A 13,896-nucleotide genomic window follows, 5' to 3' on the forward strand; every position below is an offset into this window, starting at 1 on the left:
TGTATTTATTTATTTATTAGTTCACAAAAGCGAACTCCATAGTCAACTTGCACTACTAACAACCGGCAAAAAAAAGCTTGCACTAGTAGCTGGTGAATTCTCTCGTTGATTTTAAGACAGAATCTCTGAGCACCTTTGACAATATTTGTGTACAGATTTTAAGCTAGAAAACATATATTTTCTCTTCGGACTTCGAAGGCAGGGTCTCTCATGTAAAATTTCTGAATCATCATGCGCTTCCTTGATGATGCTTTAGATGACCACGTACTGATGTGAGCAGGAAATTGGTAATCAAGTGCATACGATACTTTGGATACCGTCCTGCTCGGTACTCAAACATTATCTTCTTCCACAGTTGTACTTGAAACAAGAAAACAGTAGCGGTACCATCACTGCCCCAAAAATGCCATAAACTGTACCCAATATTTATGAAGTTCCAATAATTACACCTCGCTGCTTGCTGTTACTCCTACTGTACCGCGGTGCAAAATGTTGGAGAAAGAACATACTATGTGGTGAAATAGAACAGGAGATTAATTGAATGGGGGCACACAAGGTACAATCTTGCAACAGGTATGAATCCTCCCCATGTGGGTGACTGATTGAGCGGCAAACACATGGACCCTTTGCCTGCATGCATGGCTCTTGTAGTAGTAGGCTTTGATCAGTCCGAAGTTTGAACGGTTCGTGTGTTGCTGTGTGTGTCACAGTGTTCAGGCCTGTCTCTCTGCATCTATGTTTAGCTCCAGGCTTGGAGTCAAAGCCAAACAAACTTGCATAATGATCTGCCTACACTTTACACTCTGTATTGGATTGTGGATCAGGAACTCTGCTTGTTTGCTTTTCACTTGGAATGTGGTGACCTGTTGTTCACTAAAACCACACGCATATTACTACTGCACAATTCAGTGATGAAGCTGTTCTTTTTCCCCATTGTGCCATATAAAAGCAGTTATTATGGTGTGATTTGGAGGGACTGATGAATTAATTAGAGTATAGTACCACTACATGTTACTGCACATTGAGCAAAGCTAGGAATGGCACCGTTGTAACATGGATGTACATAGTAAATTATCTGGTCACCTCTTCAGCATGTGCCTTTGGGATCTATGCAGCTGGATCAGGGATCAGGATAAAAACACTGCATCATTAGGTCATGATCTACTCATTCTTTACTTCTTTTATTTCCCAAAGGGAACCTTGGAATTCTCCAGTCCTAGCTGTGCAGAATGCAATGTGATCGACACAGCTGTGCATGTAAGGCATCTTCAACCGGGCGACCCAAACGGACGCGCTGGGTCGTCCGTTTTGGGCCGTTTGCGTGGCCGAGCGGACGCGCGGATGGAGCCCCGCGTCCGCGCATCCGTTTGGGTCGCGCGCTGCGTCCAACGCGGCAGATTTGGGTCGCGGCGCCCTATGGTATGTTTTTCTTGTAAATTCACTAGAAAAACGCAAAAAAATATTATATAAAATATATAAAATAGTTCAAATGCTCAAAATGTATTACACATTACATAGTCCATGTAATCAAGGATAAAGTATTATTCAAATAAAATGAAAACGATACAAATGCTCTAGGCTTCAGGATTTCCTTCCTCATTGTTGTTTGCAGCATTGTTGCCTACATGCTGCCACATGTGCTCGACCAAATCAGCCTGAAGCTGATTGTGTACAGCAATATCTCGAATTTCATGGTGCGCATGAAGAATGTCCTAGAATGATCTTTGGAGCACCTTGAGGAGTAACCAACTCTCCTTGGCCTTCCCAGTCATTATCAAAGAGTGAATCATCCCGCTCTACCTCAACAATCATGTTATGCATGATTACACAAGCGGTCATCACCTCCCACGAGTTTGCACATCCCGGGCTGCGGCGGGGTGTCCGACGATAGCCCAACGAGCTTGGAGGATGCCAAACGCCCGCTCGACATCTTTCCGGGCTGCCTCCTGCTCTTTGGCAAACCTTGCCTCTGCTACGAGTTGGGGTTTCGGATTGTCTTCACGAGTGTAGCCCAAGGTGGATAGATACCATCGGCAAGGTAGTACCCCTTGGTGTAGTGGTGGCCATTGATCTCAAAATCCATATCGGGGGACTTACCGTACGCTAGCCTATCAAACACCGGAGAGCGCTGCGACTTGTTGATGTCATTGTGCGAGCCGGCCATTCCGAAGAATGAGTGCCAAATACATGTGCCATGGGAAGCAACGGCTTCAAGAATGACTGTGCACCCCTCGGAATGGCCGCTGTATGCCTCCTGCCAACCAAAGGGCGGTTCTTCCACTCCCAGTGCATGCAGTCTATGCTGCCAAGCATCCCAAGAAAACCCCTGGAAGCGTTGATCGACAACAGACGAGCTGTGTCCTCTGCATTAGGTTGCCGGAGGTACTGTTCTCCGAACGAACCTGTACATCGATTCCAAGCCGGTTGACTCACTCATGCGTGTGTACTCATCTACGAAATCACCGGCAACGCCATATGCGAGCATCCTTATCGCTGCCGTGCATTTCTGGTACGAAGAGAGGCCTACCTTGCCAATTGCATCCACTTTCGCACGAAGTAGTCGTCGTAGATCTTGACGCCATCCATTATCCGGCGGAACAGCGGCTCGGTCATCCGAAAACGACGGCGAAACAAGGACGGCACGAACAATGGATTGGGTTGGAAGTAGTCGTTGTAGAGCTGGTCGTGGCCGCGTTCTCTTTTGCGGTCCAAGGCGGCCGCGCGCCCCGGCAAGGACCCCGGTACACGGGGATTTGCGAGACAATGTGCTCATGGATGAGCATCGCGAGCATCCGTGAAAAAATCGTCGTCGGACTCCTCTTCGACGACGTGTCGATGAAGTTCTTGAAGTAGTATTCGTCGTCGCTGTCCACCATGATCCGAAAAGGGACACATTTTAGTTCGAGCATTTGAACGAACACCTCGCGAGCGGAGGCGATCCAAATGCTTACGTAGGGACCCGCGAGGCATGGCCGTCTCGGTCGACTTGCGGTGCTGGAAACACGGTGCGGGGAGAGCTCACCTCCGGCGGAAACGGCGCGGCTGCGAACGGCGGGAGGTGTCGCGCGGTGAGAGGACAACGGCGCCGGCGGCGGCGTCCTCCGGCTGCGCTACGACGCGGCGAAAGCAGCGCGGGACCTCGACCTATGCTTCCACCCCGCTTGTCGGCGTCTCGACGACGATGGCCGGCGTCGACGCGCTCCCAAATCGCCGGTCCGTGGGTGGCGGCGGAGCGGTGGGGAGATGTGTGCGACGGGCTTGTGTTTTGGGAGGCAGACAGGCGGGCCAGGGCGGACAAGGGGAGGACGCGAGCGACCAGCCTTTCGCGTCCGCGGCCACGCAAACTCGTTCAAGATTTAGGCCAGGTTTGGGTCGTTCCGGACGCCGCGGCCATCCGTTTTAGGGATAGGTCCGCGCGTTGGGACGCGATTTTGTCCATTTCGACCCATCCGGACGCGCGGGCGCGGGATGGGTCGCCCGGTTGGAGATGCCCTAAGTTCTGGAACCTAGTAAAGAACTTTTCCTGCATTGCATCATAAACCGTGCTGGGTTGAATTTTTGGAAGCAAACTTTTCCTCATTTTCTGAAGGCCTCATCATGCCCCTTCCACTCAGGTCAGGTCAGGTGACGGTTGCTTGTATTTTGCTACTTGGATGGCTTGCAGCGTTGGGCAAGGCATCTCGAACAGTTGCTTGCTCGCATAATGGACACTCACGGTGGAGTGCAACTAGGGCCTGTATTGCAACCAAATCCAGATATACAATGCTAAAATTTAAGAAAAACCATAAATAAATTTATGAGATAGACATACACACACCAGTGTCAGTATGTATCTCAAAACCAAATTCGGAACACCAAGACAAATCATTAACTCCGTAGCCGAGGCCTCGCACACAAGACTTGTTACTTTCACGCATTGGAGGTCAAGTCCACTCGGCATACATACACCATCAACACTCAATCAAAGTAATCATCATCTTTAAAATAAACAAAGGGGGGCCCCATGGCAGCATGGCCACCCTCATACCCGATCCCCAAAATAGGGTGCTGCAGTGCATGCATCCCTTGATTCTTGCACGCGTAGCAGTGACCTAAACAACAACATTATACAGTTCAAAGATATTAAAACGATAATTTTGCAGCAAACAAATTAAACACGATCAATGGTGCATTAGAACAAAGAGAAGGAAATGCAGATACCATCATCATATGAATGTAGTTTGTAGCATGAACTGTGCTTTCTTCCATAGATCTCCTTCACTTCAGCGAAAAAAGGTGTCAATGACCACTGGTCATCTGAAATCTTTTTCATCTTCACAGTGAAGTTGAAGTGATGAAATATATGGTTGTAGCTCTCCACACTGAAGCACTGGTATTTAATCTCATCGAAGCAATACAACATGTCCTGAAACAACAGCTTATAAATATTAAACTTGCTGATAAAATGGACAGAATAGTAGAAAATCACTTACTTTGAATTGCTTCTTTCCTTCAATGTATTTCTCAAAAGCCAACATAACTTCCTTGCCCATCCACTTCTTACCATTCTCAATTATCTCCTTTGTTGATGCTTCACCCCTGCAACAAATAGGTTAAAACTGCTGCATGCTTCAACAATTATATGCAAATCATATGGGAACATACTGTGCTAGATTTTCTGTCGGAGAGGCAACAGACTCTGATGCTTTAGCAGCTACAAATTCCTTTCCTGATTCCCACAATTTCTGAGCATCCAGTTTATGCTGGACCGGGTTGCTGTAGCCATGTGAATGGCCAATCAAAGCCTCCAGGATGTCAAAGCGTACCGGTCTGTATACCCTGAATCAGACCAACACCGAAATGATTAACAACATGAAAAATAACAATCCACACACACGCCAGTGAGCCTAGGAGGTAATATAGCAAAAGCAATGCTATACATACTGAAAAGTTGTTAAACAGCATTGAGCTCCATATATATACTAATATACACACTGTTCGAAAAAATTCGATGGTTGATTTTTGTATCGACCCAATCAGATCTATGAGCTGTAAAGTTTGAATTTTTTGTACTATTTTAATAAATGGCTGTGTGCAACTATTGATGCAGAGGCCGGGGCTTTCCCCATTTCGAAAAAAAATATACACACTGTTCTCTGAGGTGCAGCAAGTAATATTTATATGACATGCGATGATCAATATAATGATCACGAGTCCTTGTCACGTATGCACGCTTCACTTAAATTAGCATGGTACCACAGGTTGTAGTTTGTGAGACAAGTAAACCACCTATTATTTCACCGATTATAGAACGGTGGAATTTTTCAGGCCTAGTCTTCAGTGCATGAGATTGCATCGTGTTGATCCAATGCATGGGATTGTTGAGCATGGATTTTCATGGGAGAGGAGATGAAATAGGCCGTAAGTAGTTTGGGTCTGTGCATCAGACTTATCTTCCACACGTTCATGTGGGGAAGTAAAATTGGTTCAAACAACAAACCATCAACAGAAAATCAACCGGATTGTCCCTTTGTACTCTTTGGCTTGTTTACTTGCAAGTTAGTATGCATCAAGGAGCCTGAATGGGGATAAGCTGCATAAGGAACATGTCAAGCAGAGAAGGAAAAAGAATCCCAACTTCCACACAAGCACAAAGCAGTCTGCTGGAGCTAAAAGGGAAAGTTCTCTGTTTAAACTGCAACAAAGCCGGGAAGATCACAGGGGCCAGCTGTGTGTGGATTTGTGGCTCATCCCAAAACAGAATGAAGGATGGCAAGATGATGCTACTAGCCATAATCTAAAAGGAAGGGTCCTACTACGTATCATCCATGTGGAGCTACGAAGGATGTCGACCATGGCACCACCTAGAGCTTGAGGATAAGTTGTTTGTCTGGAAGGAGTGCAGCGTTGTGAACATTGCATTCTGCCAGCCGGCCAGCTACAAGATCCGGGGGGTCATATTCCAGCAGGAGATGGGCACATGTTCAGCAAGAACTTGCAGCAGCAAAATTACGATTAGGTAAGAGTCCAACTCTAAGGAAAGGTCGAGTAAGGCCATTCGTACTAAAAGAGGTCAACCGCCTCAGCGTCCATATAATATGCTATGTAGAACAAATTTATTACCTCCAAATATTTTCTCACCTAGTCTATGTCTATCTCTATCCAGTGTCCCGGAGCTATGGCGTCTGGCTATCTTCAATACAGTAGTTATCTCGTTGTGGGTCTACTCTACAACACACTACCCCACAACCATGGCTTCTTGCTACATTAATGCATTTAAGACTTACATGCTAGAACCTAATAAATAAAGGATCGAACTCTAGAACGACCATGTCCACGGTAGCGTTTGGTATGGCGCCTCAGTCCTGTATGCCTCACAGCTTTCCTCCCACACGAAGAATTTAGCAAAAGTGGCATCCGGTCGCATGTGGCACACTGGTGCCTCGTAGCCATCCGCTCTACGCACTTGTGGCTGTAAATGGGCAAGTTGGTATGCTAGTATGCTACAATGCCCGGTTTAGAAAAAAATGAAACATCCTGCCGTAGGTGAGAAGCTCATCACAACATCTACAGTAGTTGCTAGAGTGACTGTCTCTATGCTTTTGCACTGATTTTTACGCTCCACCGCTTTTCTGCTTTCAATGATGTGCACCTGTGAAGTGCATAATGCAGCCCCATTAAACAACTAAGTTCCAATTTCAAGTTAACCATAGAGCTTAAAGTATCAGCCTGACTTCCAATCTTTTTGTGCCATTGTGTTCGTTCAGATGATTATTTTTAAAGTACACCACCTTCAACCTGTTTCTATCATGATCTATAACACTTGTTTCGACAAACAATGGTTTGACATCGCTCACGTCCTAATTACCGACACCGCCTACTACCATATTATGTAGAATTTTTTTTTGGCATCTATATCTTGCATCTACTAGATTCCGACAAGTTTCTCCAATATGACCGCTAGGATTTTTTTTAGAACAAATACAAGGTTATTTAGAAAGAGTTATCGAGGGCATTGCTTAGAAACAACTACCAGATTTTTGAAACAATTACTAGGTTGCTTACAAACAACCACCAGAATTAATTGGAGTACCTCAGCTGCATGAGTGATATCGTACAGGCTGCAGTGCACTGTGCAGGAGAGCTAACGTGGAACATTCCCTAAATAGATTTCCCGATAAATAAACATGGGATGAACAAAAGCAAAATCATCATACATACCAAGGGACTGATTTTTTGGGGGGCTTCTCCTCAACAATTTCAGAGCCAGTCTCACTGTTGGTAGTGTCATAAGCACATTCCTCGGACCTACAGCAAGAAATGTCTGCACAATCAATCATGATTCCGAAGCTACCATTTTGTTGATATAAATAATCTTCTTCAACTAATTTTTGTGAAGTTGACGATGAATAGACATAATGAGATGCAGAACAGATGAAAGATGCTACAGGTTTTTTTATCGCTTTGAGGCTTCTAAGTAGTAACAAACAACAGGATAAACATTGAGATTGATAAAAAAAGCTACCATTTTGTTGATACTAATAATCTTCTTCAACTATTTTTTGTGAAGTTGACGATGAATATACATAATGATATGCAGAACAGATGAAACAATGCTACAGGTATATATTTTTATGGCTTTGAGGCTTCTAAGTATAGTAACAAACAACAGGATAAACATTGAGATTGATGAAGCAGGAAAAATCAATCGTTACCTATTAACCCATGGTTCTACGGAGAAGAGGCTAATGTTACCTGTGAGTTGAGTCAAGTGTAGGAGGTGACTGAGAAAGTTTCAGTGCTCTCACCTCAAGGGCATACTCCTCGATGCTTACCAAGACAAGGGAACCAATATTAGTCAGTGACTATTACAACATTTTTTTAGGGAGATATGCAGAGGCCAATGTAGTACCTAGGAGTTGAGTCAAGTTTCGGAGGTGATTGATGTATTGCCCGTGCTTCCAACTCCCTGTTGCTCACCTCGCTGTCATGCTTATTAACCCTGATGGAACAAGCACGGTAATATGCTCACTGGTGAATGATATGTTTGATTCATTTGTTACAGGTAAAATTAAATTTATTTGTGCCTTAATGCAACATCTGCAAATTTTGAACTTGAATTATTTATAAAAAAAAGATAAACCTAGAGATTAACAAAATATAAGAATAAATATTAAGGCATAGTAGTTCTACTGAGCAATGCGCATGCCAATGTAGTACCGTTGCAAAACATATGTGTGTATTAGCTAAAAAATATGCAAATGGTTCCAAGATAGGCTTGTAAACCTTGGAAGCACATCGAGCTTTGTGGATACTACAAGCACCAACAATTTAAAAAGAAGAACCAACAGCCATCAAAGAAAAAGAAAAGAGAAGAACCAGCGTATACTGGTCATACCTGTTAGTTGAGTCAGGTGGAGGTGATTGATCCAATGTCAATGTTTCAAACTCCCTGCTCACCTCTCTGACATGCTCCTCAACCCTGACAAAAACAAGCACGGTACTATGCTCATTAGTCACTGATTGTTAAGATGGGAGGTACTGCAATAATAACCAGGGCATTCTATTTTGTCTACGAAAAGAACTGAAGACTATGGTGAATAGCAAAACTCTAATATGTTGTGAACTGGTGATGGTAATAGGCACAATTGCGGCAACTGTAATTGAAAGGGGAAAACCTTGTAGATCGGTTGGATCGCCTGGGGCGACCTGAGTAGAGAACACTCTGGCGAACACGAGCTCCTTCGGGTGCGGGTGACCTGCAAAGGTTGAAAGATCTGGCGCTCAGTTGTACGACCAGCATTGTGTTGTCCAGTGCTTATACTGAAGCTTCTCAGAAAGAGAGAGATAGATAATCATCTTCCCTAGAAAGACAGGGTCAAGGAACAGAGCATGCCCAGAGATCCTTGGTAATATGGCATTCTAATCTCTACTCGATATGCGAGGAAAGATTAACATGGGTACAAATCACATCCTTTTTAAAAACCCCGCACACACGTGCAAGCTAATTAATTTACTACCGGAAGACCTACCCCGCTTGCTCCCCGATGGCAGGACCAGAAGTTTCAGGGCGGCCCTCCTTGTGCAGCTCACTGGGTCCCTGCTTTATCTTGAGAAAGGCCGCCAGACGGAGAGCAGGAGTTTGAAGGAGGGCACCGGGAGGGGAGATTTGGGGATCCTCCTTGTGTAGCTCACTGGGTCCCTGCTGGAGCTTCAGCTTCTGGAGCTCTCTCTTCCTCGCTCTCTTGATCGACTTTTTCCTCGCTTTCTCCTCGGCGGGGTTAGGAGTATGAGGGTGGGGGTCGCCGTCGCTGTCCATGGCGAGAGGGCGAGGGCAGCCGGCGGCGAGAGGGGGCAGGAGTGTTGTTTGGGGAATTTTGTGTGTGAGTCTCACTCTTCTGGGTTTCTCTTCTTTGTTTATTTAATCCAGCGTGTCTCATCCGTGTGCCTGTGCGTGTCTCATCCACTCCAACAGCTTTGGATGGATGCACCCGCTTCTCTCTATTTTTTTCTTGTCGGTTGTATAGTACTCCGTAATTGTTTTAGGAGTAAAATACATGGGACATCATGAAACTTGTTCGTGTAAATCAGTTCAGTCACTGTATTCTGGAAAGTTCAAGTTACGGTCATCAAAGACGCGTTGCCGACTCACGTACAGTCACTGGTTACGATACATGTACGTATCTGCACATGTGGCACAGTATTGACCGGTCAGCAGCGTGTTTGTTTTGCTAAAATCTCCCTAAACTAATTGACGTTGTCATCCTGATGGGTTGATTGAGGCGCCACTCTCCACCAAGCTCAGCTGGTTCTTGCGGCACGGAAGCAGAAGGCGAGAAAGAAAGGAGCGGCACTCCTCCATGAGACCGTGACTCAGCTGGTTCTTCCGGCCCGGGGTGAAAGTGCTCCCTATCCCGGATCTCCAAGCACCACCGGCGGCACTCCTCTCCACCTTCCGCGCACCACAAGCACCCTCCGCGCCACCCTGCACCACCGAGAATCTAATGTCCCGCCATCTCATCTTCTCCCGAGTCGACGTCTTCAGCGGGAGTGCCGGGACTCCCTCGCTCGTGGCTTACGATCGACTCGCGTCGCGTGACGTCATCTCGTCCGTGACTCGGTGGCGAAGGCCAAGTGCGCCCTCGCAGGAGCTTGTCGATGTGGTTCACGTGAGGCAAATTGACAGGTCCTGCCGTGCAGCGGCGGCCTTCGGTGCGCGACACGGCCCTCCCCGATCGACTTTCCCCGCCGTGGCGCCTCCCCTCGCAGTGCTGCTACTGCTGCTACTCGGTCCTCAGAAGCCAACATGACACCAAATGTAGAAGCCGCACCTGCCGACGCTGCCGCCTCCACCGTGCGTCACGCCTTCGTTGCAGTAAGGTTGTACCACAGCGTGGCGCCGGCGTCGACCACCACGATCCCAGTTAGGCTACCTTGAAGCTCCGCCTTGCTCATCTTGGTCTTCCATGCCGAAGGAATTAAGTTGTGGCGCCCGTATCGTCTGATTGGTCACCATCTTCTCCGCCTCCGGCTACCCTACGTCGCTGAATGATCTCCTCTTTTGGCCACCCCTGCGGGTCCTGCTCGACCGAACGTACTCAGTGGAGTCCATAGGATCATGGCGAAGTTCTCCCCGAGCACCTACGTGTTCCTGTGTTTCTCCGAGACATGTCCCTGGCCATCTCTGTCGACTGTCGTCGACCATGGTGTTGCCTCGGTGCTCTCGTGACTCCTCCGGCCAGACGGGCGTGGGATGCTAGGTCGAGAATGGAACGCGGGGTGAGGAGGCGAGGCAATGCTGGCGTGGTTAGGAAGGGGCGTGTGCCGGCATTCTAATCCAGCAGCGGCGGCGGCGGATTTGGGGCTTGAGGTTAGAACAAAGGGAATCAAATCTTCTCAACGGGTCAGGTGTTTTTCAGAAATAAATAAGAGATCTTTAGGTTGTTCTGTGAAAACTACATCCGATTGGGACTGTACTGCCACACTGCCATGTCATAGAATACGTAGCCAGACCTTCTGCGGTGATGGTACATGAACCTGCATCGCGTCTTTGATGACCGTATATTAAACTTTCCTAAGTACAGTGACCGAATTGATTTACACGAACAAGTTCCATGATGTCCCATGTATTTTACTCTTGTTTTAGATTGAACTTCAATTTGTACATTTTGTTTATCATTTTCTAGTCAGTCGTTTCTATCCTCTTGCTTTCTCATGCTCCCATCCGTCTATCAATACAAGGTCAAACTGTTTTTTTATTTTTTTCGTGTCAGATTTTGACTAATAATTTATTCAACCAAATATAACTTATATATCATTCAAAAATATACTGTTCATTAAAATGTGCATCCGATGATATAGTTTGAAGGACATGCAACGCATATTTGGTTGACCCAATTATTAGAGCATCTCTGCTTTTCATATTTGGGGGACGTTGTTTTCCAGTCGCTACCCCCATGCCAAAAGAACACTTGCAGTTTTCTCTATGGGAATTACCACAAACAGTTGGTGGGCAGCTTTGAACCGTGCACTGTGGTGAGGCCATCCAAAGCTTTGCCGCAGCTCCCCTCGGCATGACTCCCTTCTTGCCTAGTGTGTGCGGAGGAGGCCCTGGCTCCTCATGGCAAGCTGCTCATGGGGCAGAGCACTGCGAGAGCATGTTCCGACGAGTACAAGTTCCCGACGGCCGCCAGCAGCGATGGTGCAAGCCCCCGCGGCCTCGACGTCGACTAGATGGAGGCAAAGTTCCCACCGTGTCACGCCATCGCCAATATCATCGCCTGGACGAGTCGTCGCGCATGATGTCGCTCTCGCCGCGGCCGCCGCCGATGGTTCTCGTCGCGTTCGAGCGTCTAGAGAAGGTGATGTTCCGCTGCCAGCCCATCCCCGCCGACGCACATAAGGAATTGGGCGGCCCCGGAGGCGACGATGATGGGCTTGCGCGTGGCGGAGTAGGGCGTGGAGGAGACAGAGGAAGGCGAGGGCGAAGAGGGGAAGCTAGTGGTGTTCTAGGGCGGGGAGCACCTTACGCTCGAGGAGGTGCTGAATGTGACGAACCACGTGGTGGAGAAGGTCAGTTACTGCATTGTGTACAAGGCCAACCTGGCAGATAGCGGCGGCAACATCGAGCTACGACTGCTGCGCGAGGGGAGCTGCCAGGACGCGGCGTCGCGCGGCCCGGCCGTGCACCGATAGGTGGGAAGCCAAAAGGAGGAGAGACAATGAGTGAGATGTCGATGCATGGTGAAAAGTGGCATGAAATTTATGTCCGACATCCCGCATGAGCCTCTATGTATCAAGGACGCTCCCAGCACGCCAGACAAAATTTGGAGACGCGCCGGATGAAAACTATGACCGGAGATGCTCTTAGTCAAAGTTTGCATCAAAGAAATAAAAACAAAGTGGTCTTGTATTTAAGAAGGAGGGAGTACCTAGCGCCAGGAAGCAATAGCGACAAGGTTTACTAGATTACTAGTAGTTAGTAGTTGAGTTTTTCCCTCCATATTTTTTGAAGTTTGAGCTACTACAGTACTCCCTCTCTCACAGTTTATAAGGCACGCGCGTACCCCTAGGTCGCAAATTTGATCAAGTTAGCATTAGTTATATGTTATAAAAATTATATCATTAGAAAGTTCAGATGTTCTATTTTCTAATGATATAACTTTTGTATTATATAATTTAAATTATATAGGTTAAATTGGTGACCTAGGGGTACGCGCGCGCCTAATAAACTGTGAAGGAGGGTCCTCTTTTTTACAAAACAAGGTAGCAATCAGTTAAACAGATGATGCAATTAGAGCCGGCGGAGGGAGAGGGGTTGGTTTTTTTTTTTTTTTTTTTTTGAGAACGGGAGAGGGGTAGGTTGCTACCTTGGACTCTGGCTGTGGCTGCTGGAAGAAGCTGGTGTTTGGCCCACGCCGCGTGGACGATGGCGACGGGTGTGCTCCATGGATCTGTTTTCGATCTATATGAACCGGCCGGAGCCACACTATATATATCTAGTACGCACTACTACTACTTATAAACTCAAACACCGGTTTCAGAGTCCAACACGGACACCCACATCCACACGCGCTCGGTCGAACAAACTCATTATGCCGCCTGCAGAAGAAAAACAAAAAGCCCACTTCTTCGTCCTCACGACTAAGCTAAACAACGTATAGGCAGAGCCGAGCCTAAGAGCATCTCTACCGGTGGGCAGCGGCGCATTTCGCTTTCCCGTTAATCTGAACTCGTCGCCTGACCTGTGTCCCACCGACGGTCACGTGATAGACACCGGTCTTTCCCGCGACCTCTTTCCCGACGAGGGCAGGAGCACCCACCAGGTGTTCGGCAGCACGTCCGATGTGTCCATGGGCGATGACGGGGTGAGTTTCCTTACTTTCTATGTGTTATGTGCATTGTAGACATCGACGGTGACTAAAAGTAGGTAACTTTTTGCGTAGATTGACGCCGGGGACGAGATCCTCACTGGCTTCATACGCGGCCAAGCCTACGAAACCCCCGTCGACGAGTATGAAGAAGAGGCCGAGAAGGACGAAGGTGAGGAGGAGGTCCAGAAGGAGCTGATCGACGCCGACACCGGCGTGACCACAACGAGGACGACGACGCGCAGGCGTTCCGGCGGCACTCGTGGTCCGAGGTGGAGGTCTTTGGAGGATGAATGTCTCATCGAGTCGTGGAAGCAAGTGAGCTTTTACCCCATCACCGGCGCCAAAAGCAAGTACTACAAGCGCATCCTCGATTCCTTCAACGAGAAGAAGAACTATTGTGAGTACGCCACTATCAACATGAACCGGAACGAGGGCGCCCTCTCCCACCGTTGGAACATCATCAAGGCGGCGTGTAGCAAGTTCCATGGCTACTATGAGAAGATTAAGAACTGGAAGGAGAGCGGCAAAACGATGGTGGATTGGG

At 47.5% G+C, this 13,896-nt stretch overlaps 1 protein-coding gene across 1 annotated transcript; it reads right to left on the minus strand.

Annotated features, from left to right (window-relative positions):
* Nucleotides 1-3,771: 3,771 nt before the first annotated feature.
* LOC124703076 lies at nucleotides 3,772-9,355 on the minus strand. The gene is made up of 10 exons (XM_047235285.1): nucleotides 9,012-9,355; nucleotides 8,658-8,738; nucleotides 8,378-8,461; nucleotides 7,892-7,981; nucleotides 7,735-7,809; nucleotides 7,201-7,287; nucleotides 4,645-4,818; nucleotides 4,473-4,578; nucleotides 4,201-4,405; nucleotides 3,772-4,091 (listed from the first exon to the last, which is right to left on the minus strand). Exons 1-10 carry the CDS (start codon nucleotides 9,296-9,298, stop codon nucleotides 3,958-3,960), a joined length of 1,323 nt encoding a protein of 440 aa, XP_047091241.1. The 5' UTR covers nucleotides 9,299-9,355; the 3' UTR covers nucleotides 3,772-3,957.
* Nucleotides 9,356-13,896: the final 4,541 nt, after the last annotated feature.

The sequence above is a fragment of the Lolium rigidum genome, chromosome 3, assembly GCF_022539505.1.
Source record: "Lolium rigidum isolate FL_2022 chromosome 3, APGP_CSIRO_Lrig_0.1, whole genome shotgun sequence".
NCBI classification, from domain to species: Eukaryota; Viridiplantae; Streptophyta; class Magnoliopsida; order Poales; family Poaceae; genus Lolium; species Lolium rigidum.

Excerpts from the sequence above, each read along its gene's own strand:
- LOC124703076 (XM_047235285.1), bottom strand. The coding sequence starts at position 9,298 with ATGGACAGCGACGGCGACCCCCACCCTCATACTCCTAACCCCGCCGAG. Across the intron at positions 4,819-7,200 it reads CCCAAAAAATCAGTCCCTTG|GGTATACAGACCGGTACGCT; the intron begins GTATGTATGATG and ends GGTCTGATTCAG. Across the intron at positions 4,406-4,472 it reads AAGGAAAGAAGCAATTCAAA|GACATGTTGTATTGCTTCGA; the intron begins GTAAGTGATTTT and ends CTGTTGTTTCAG.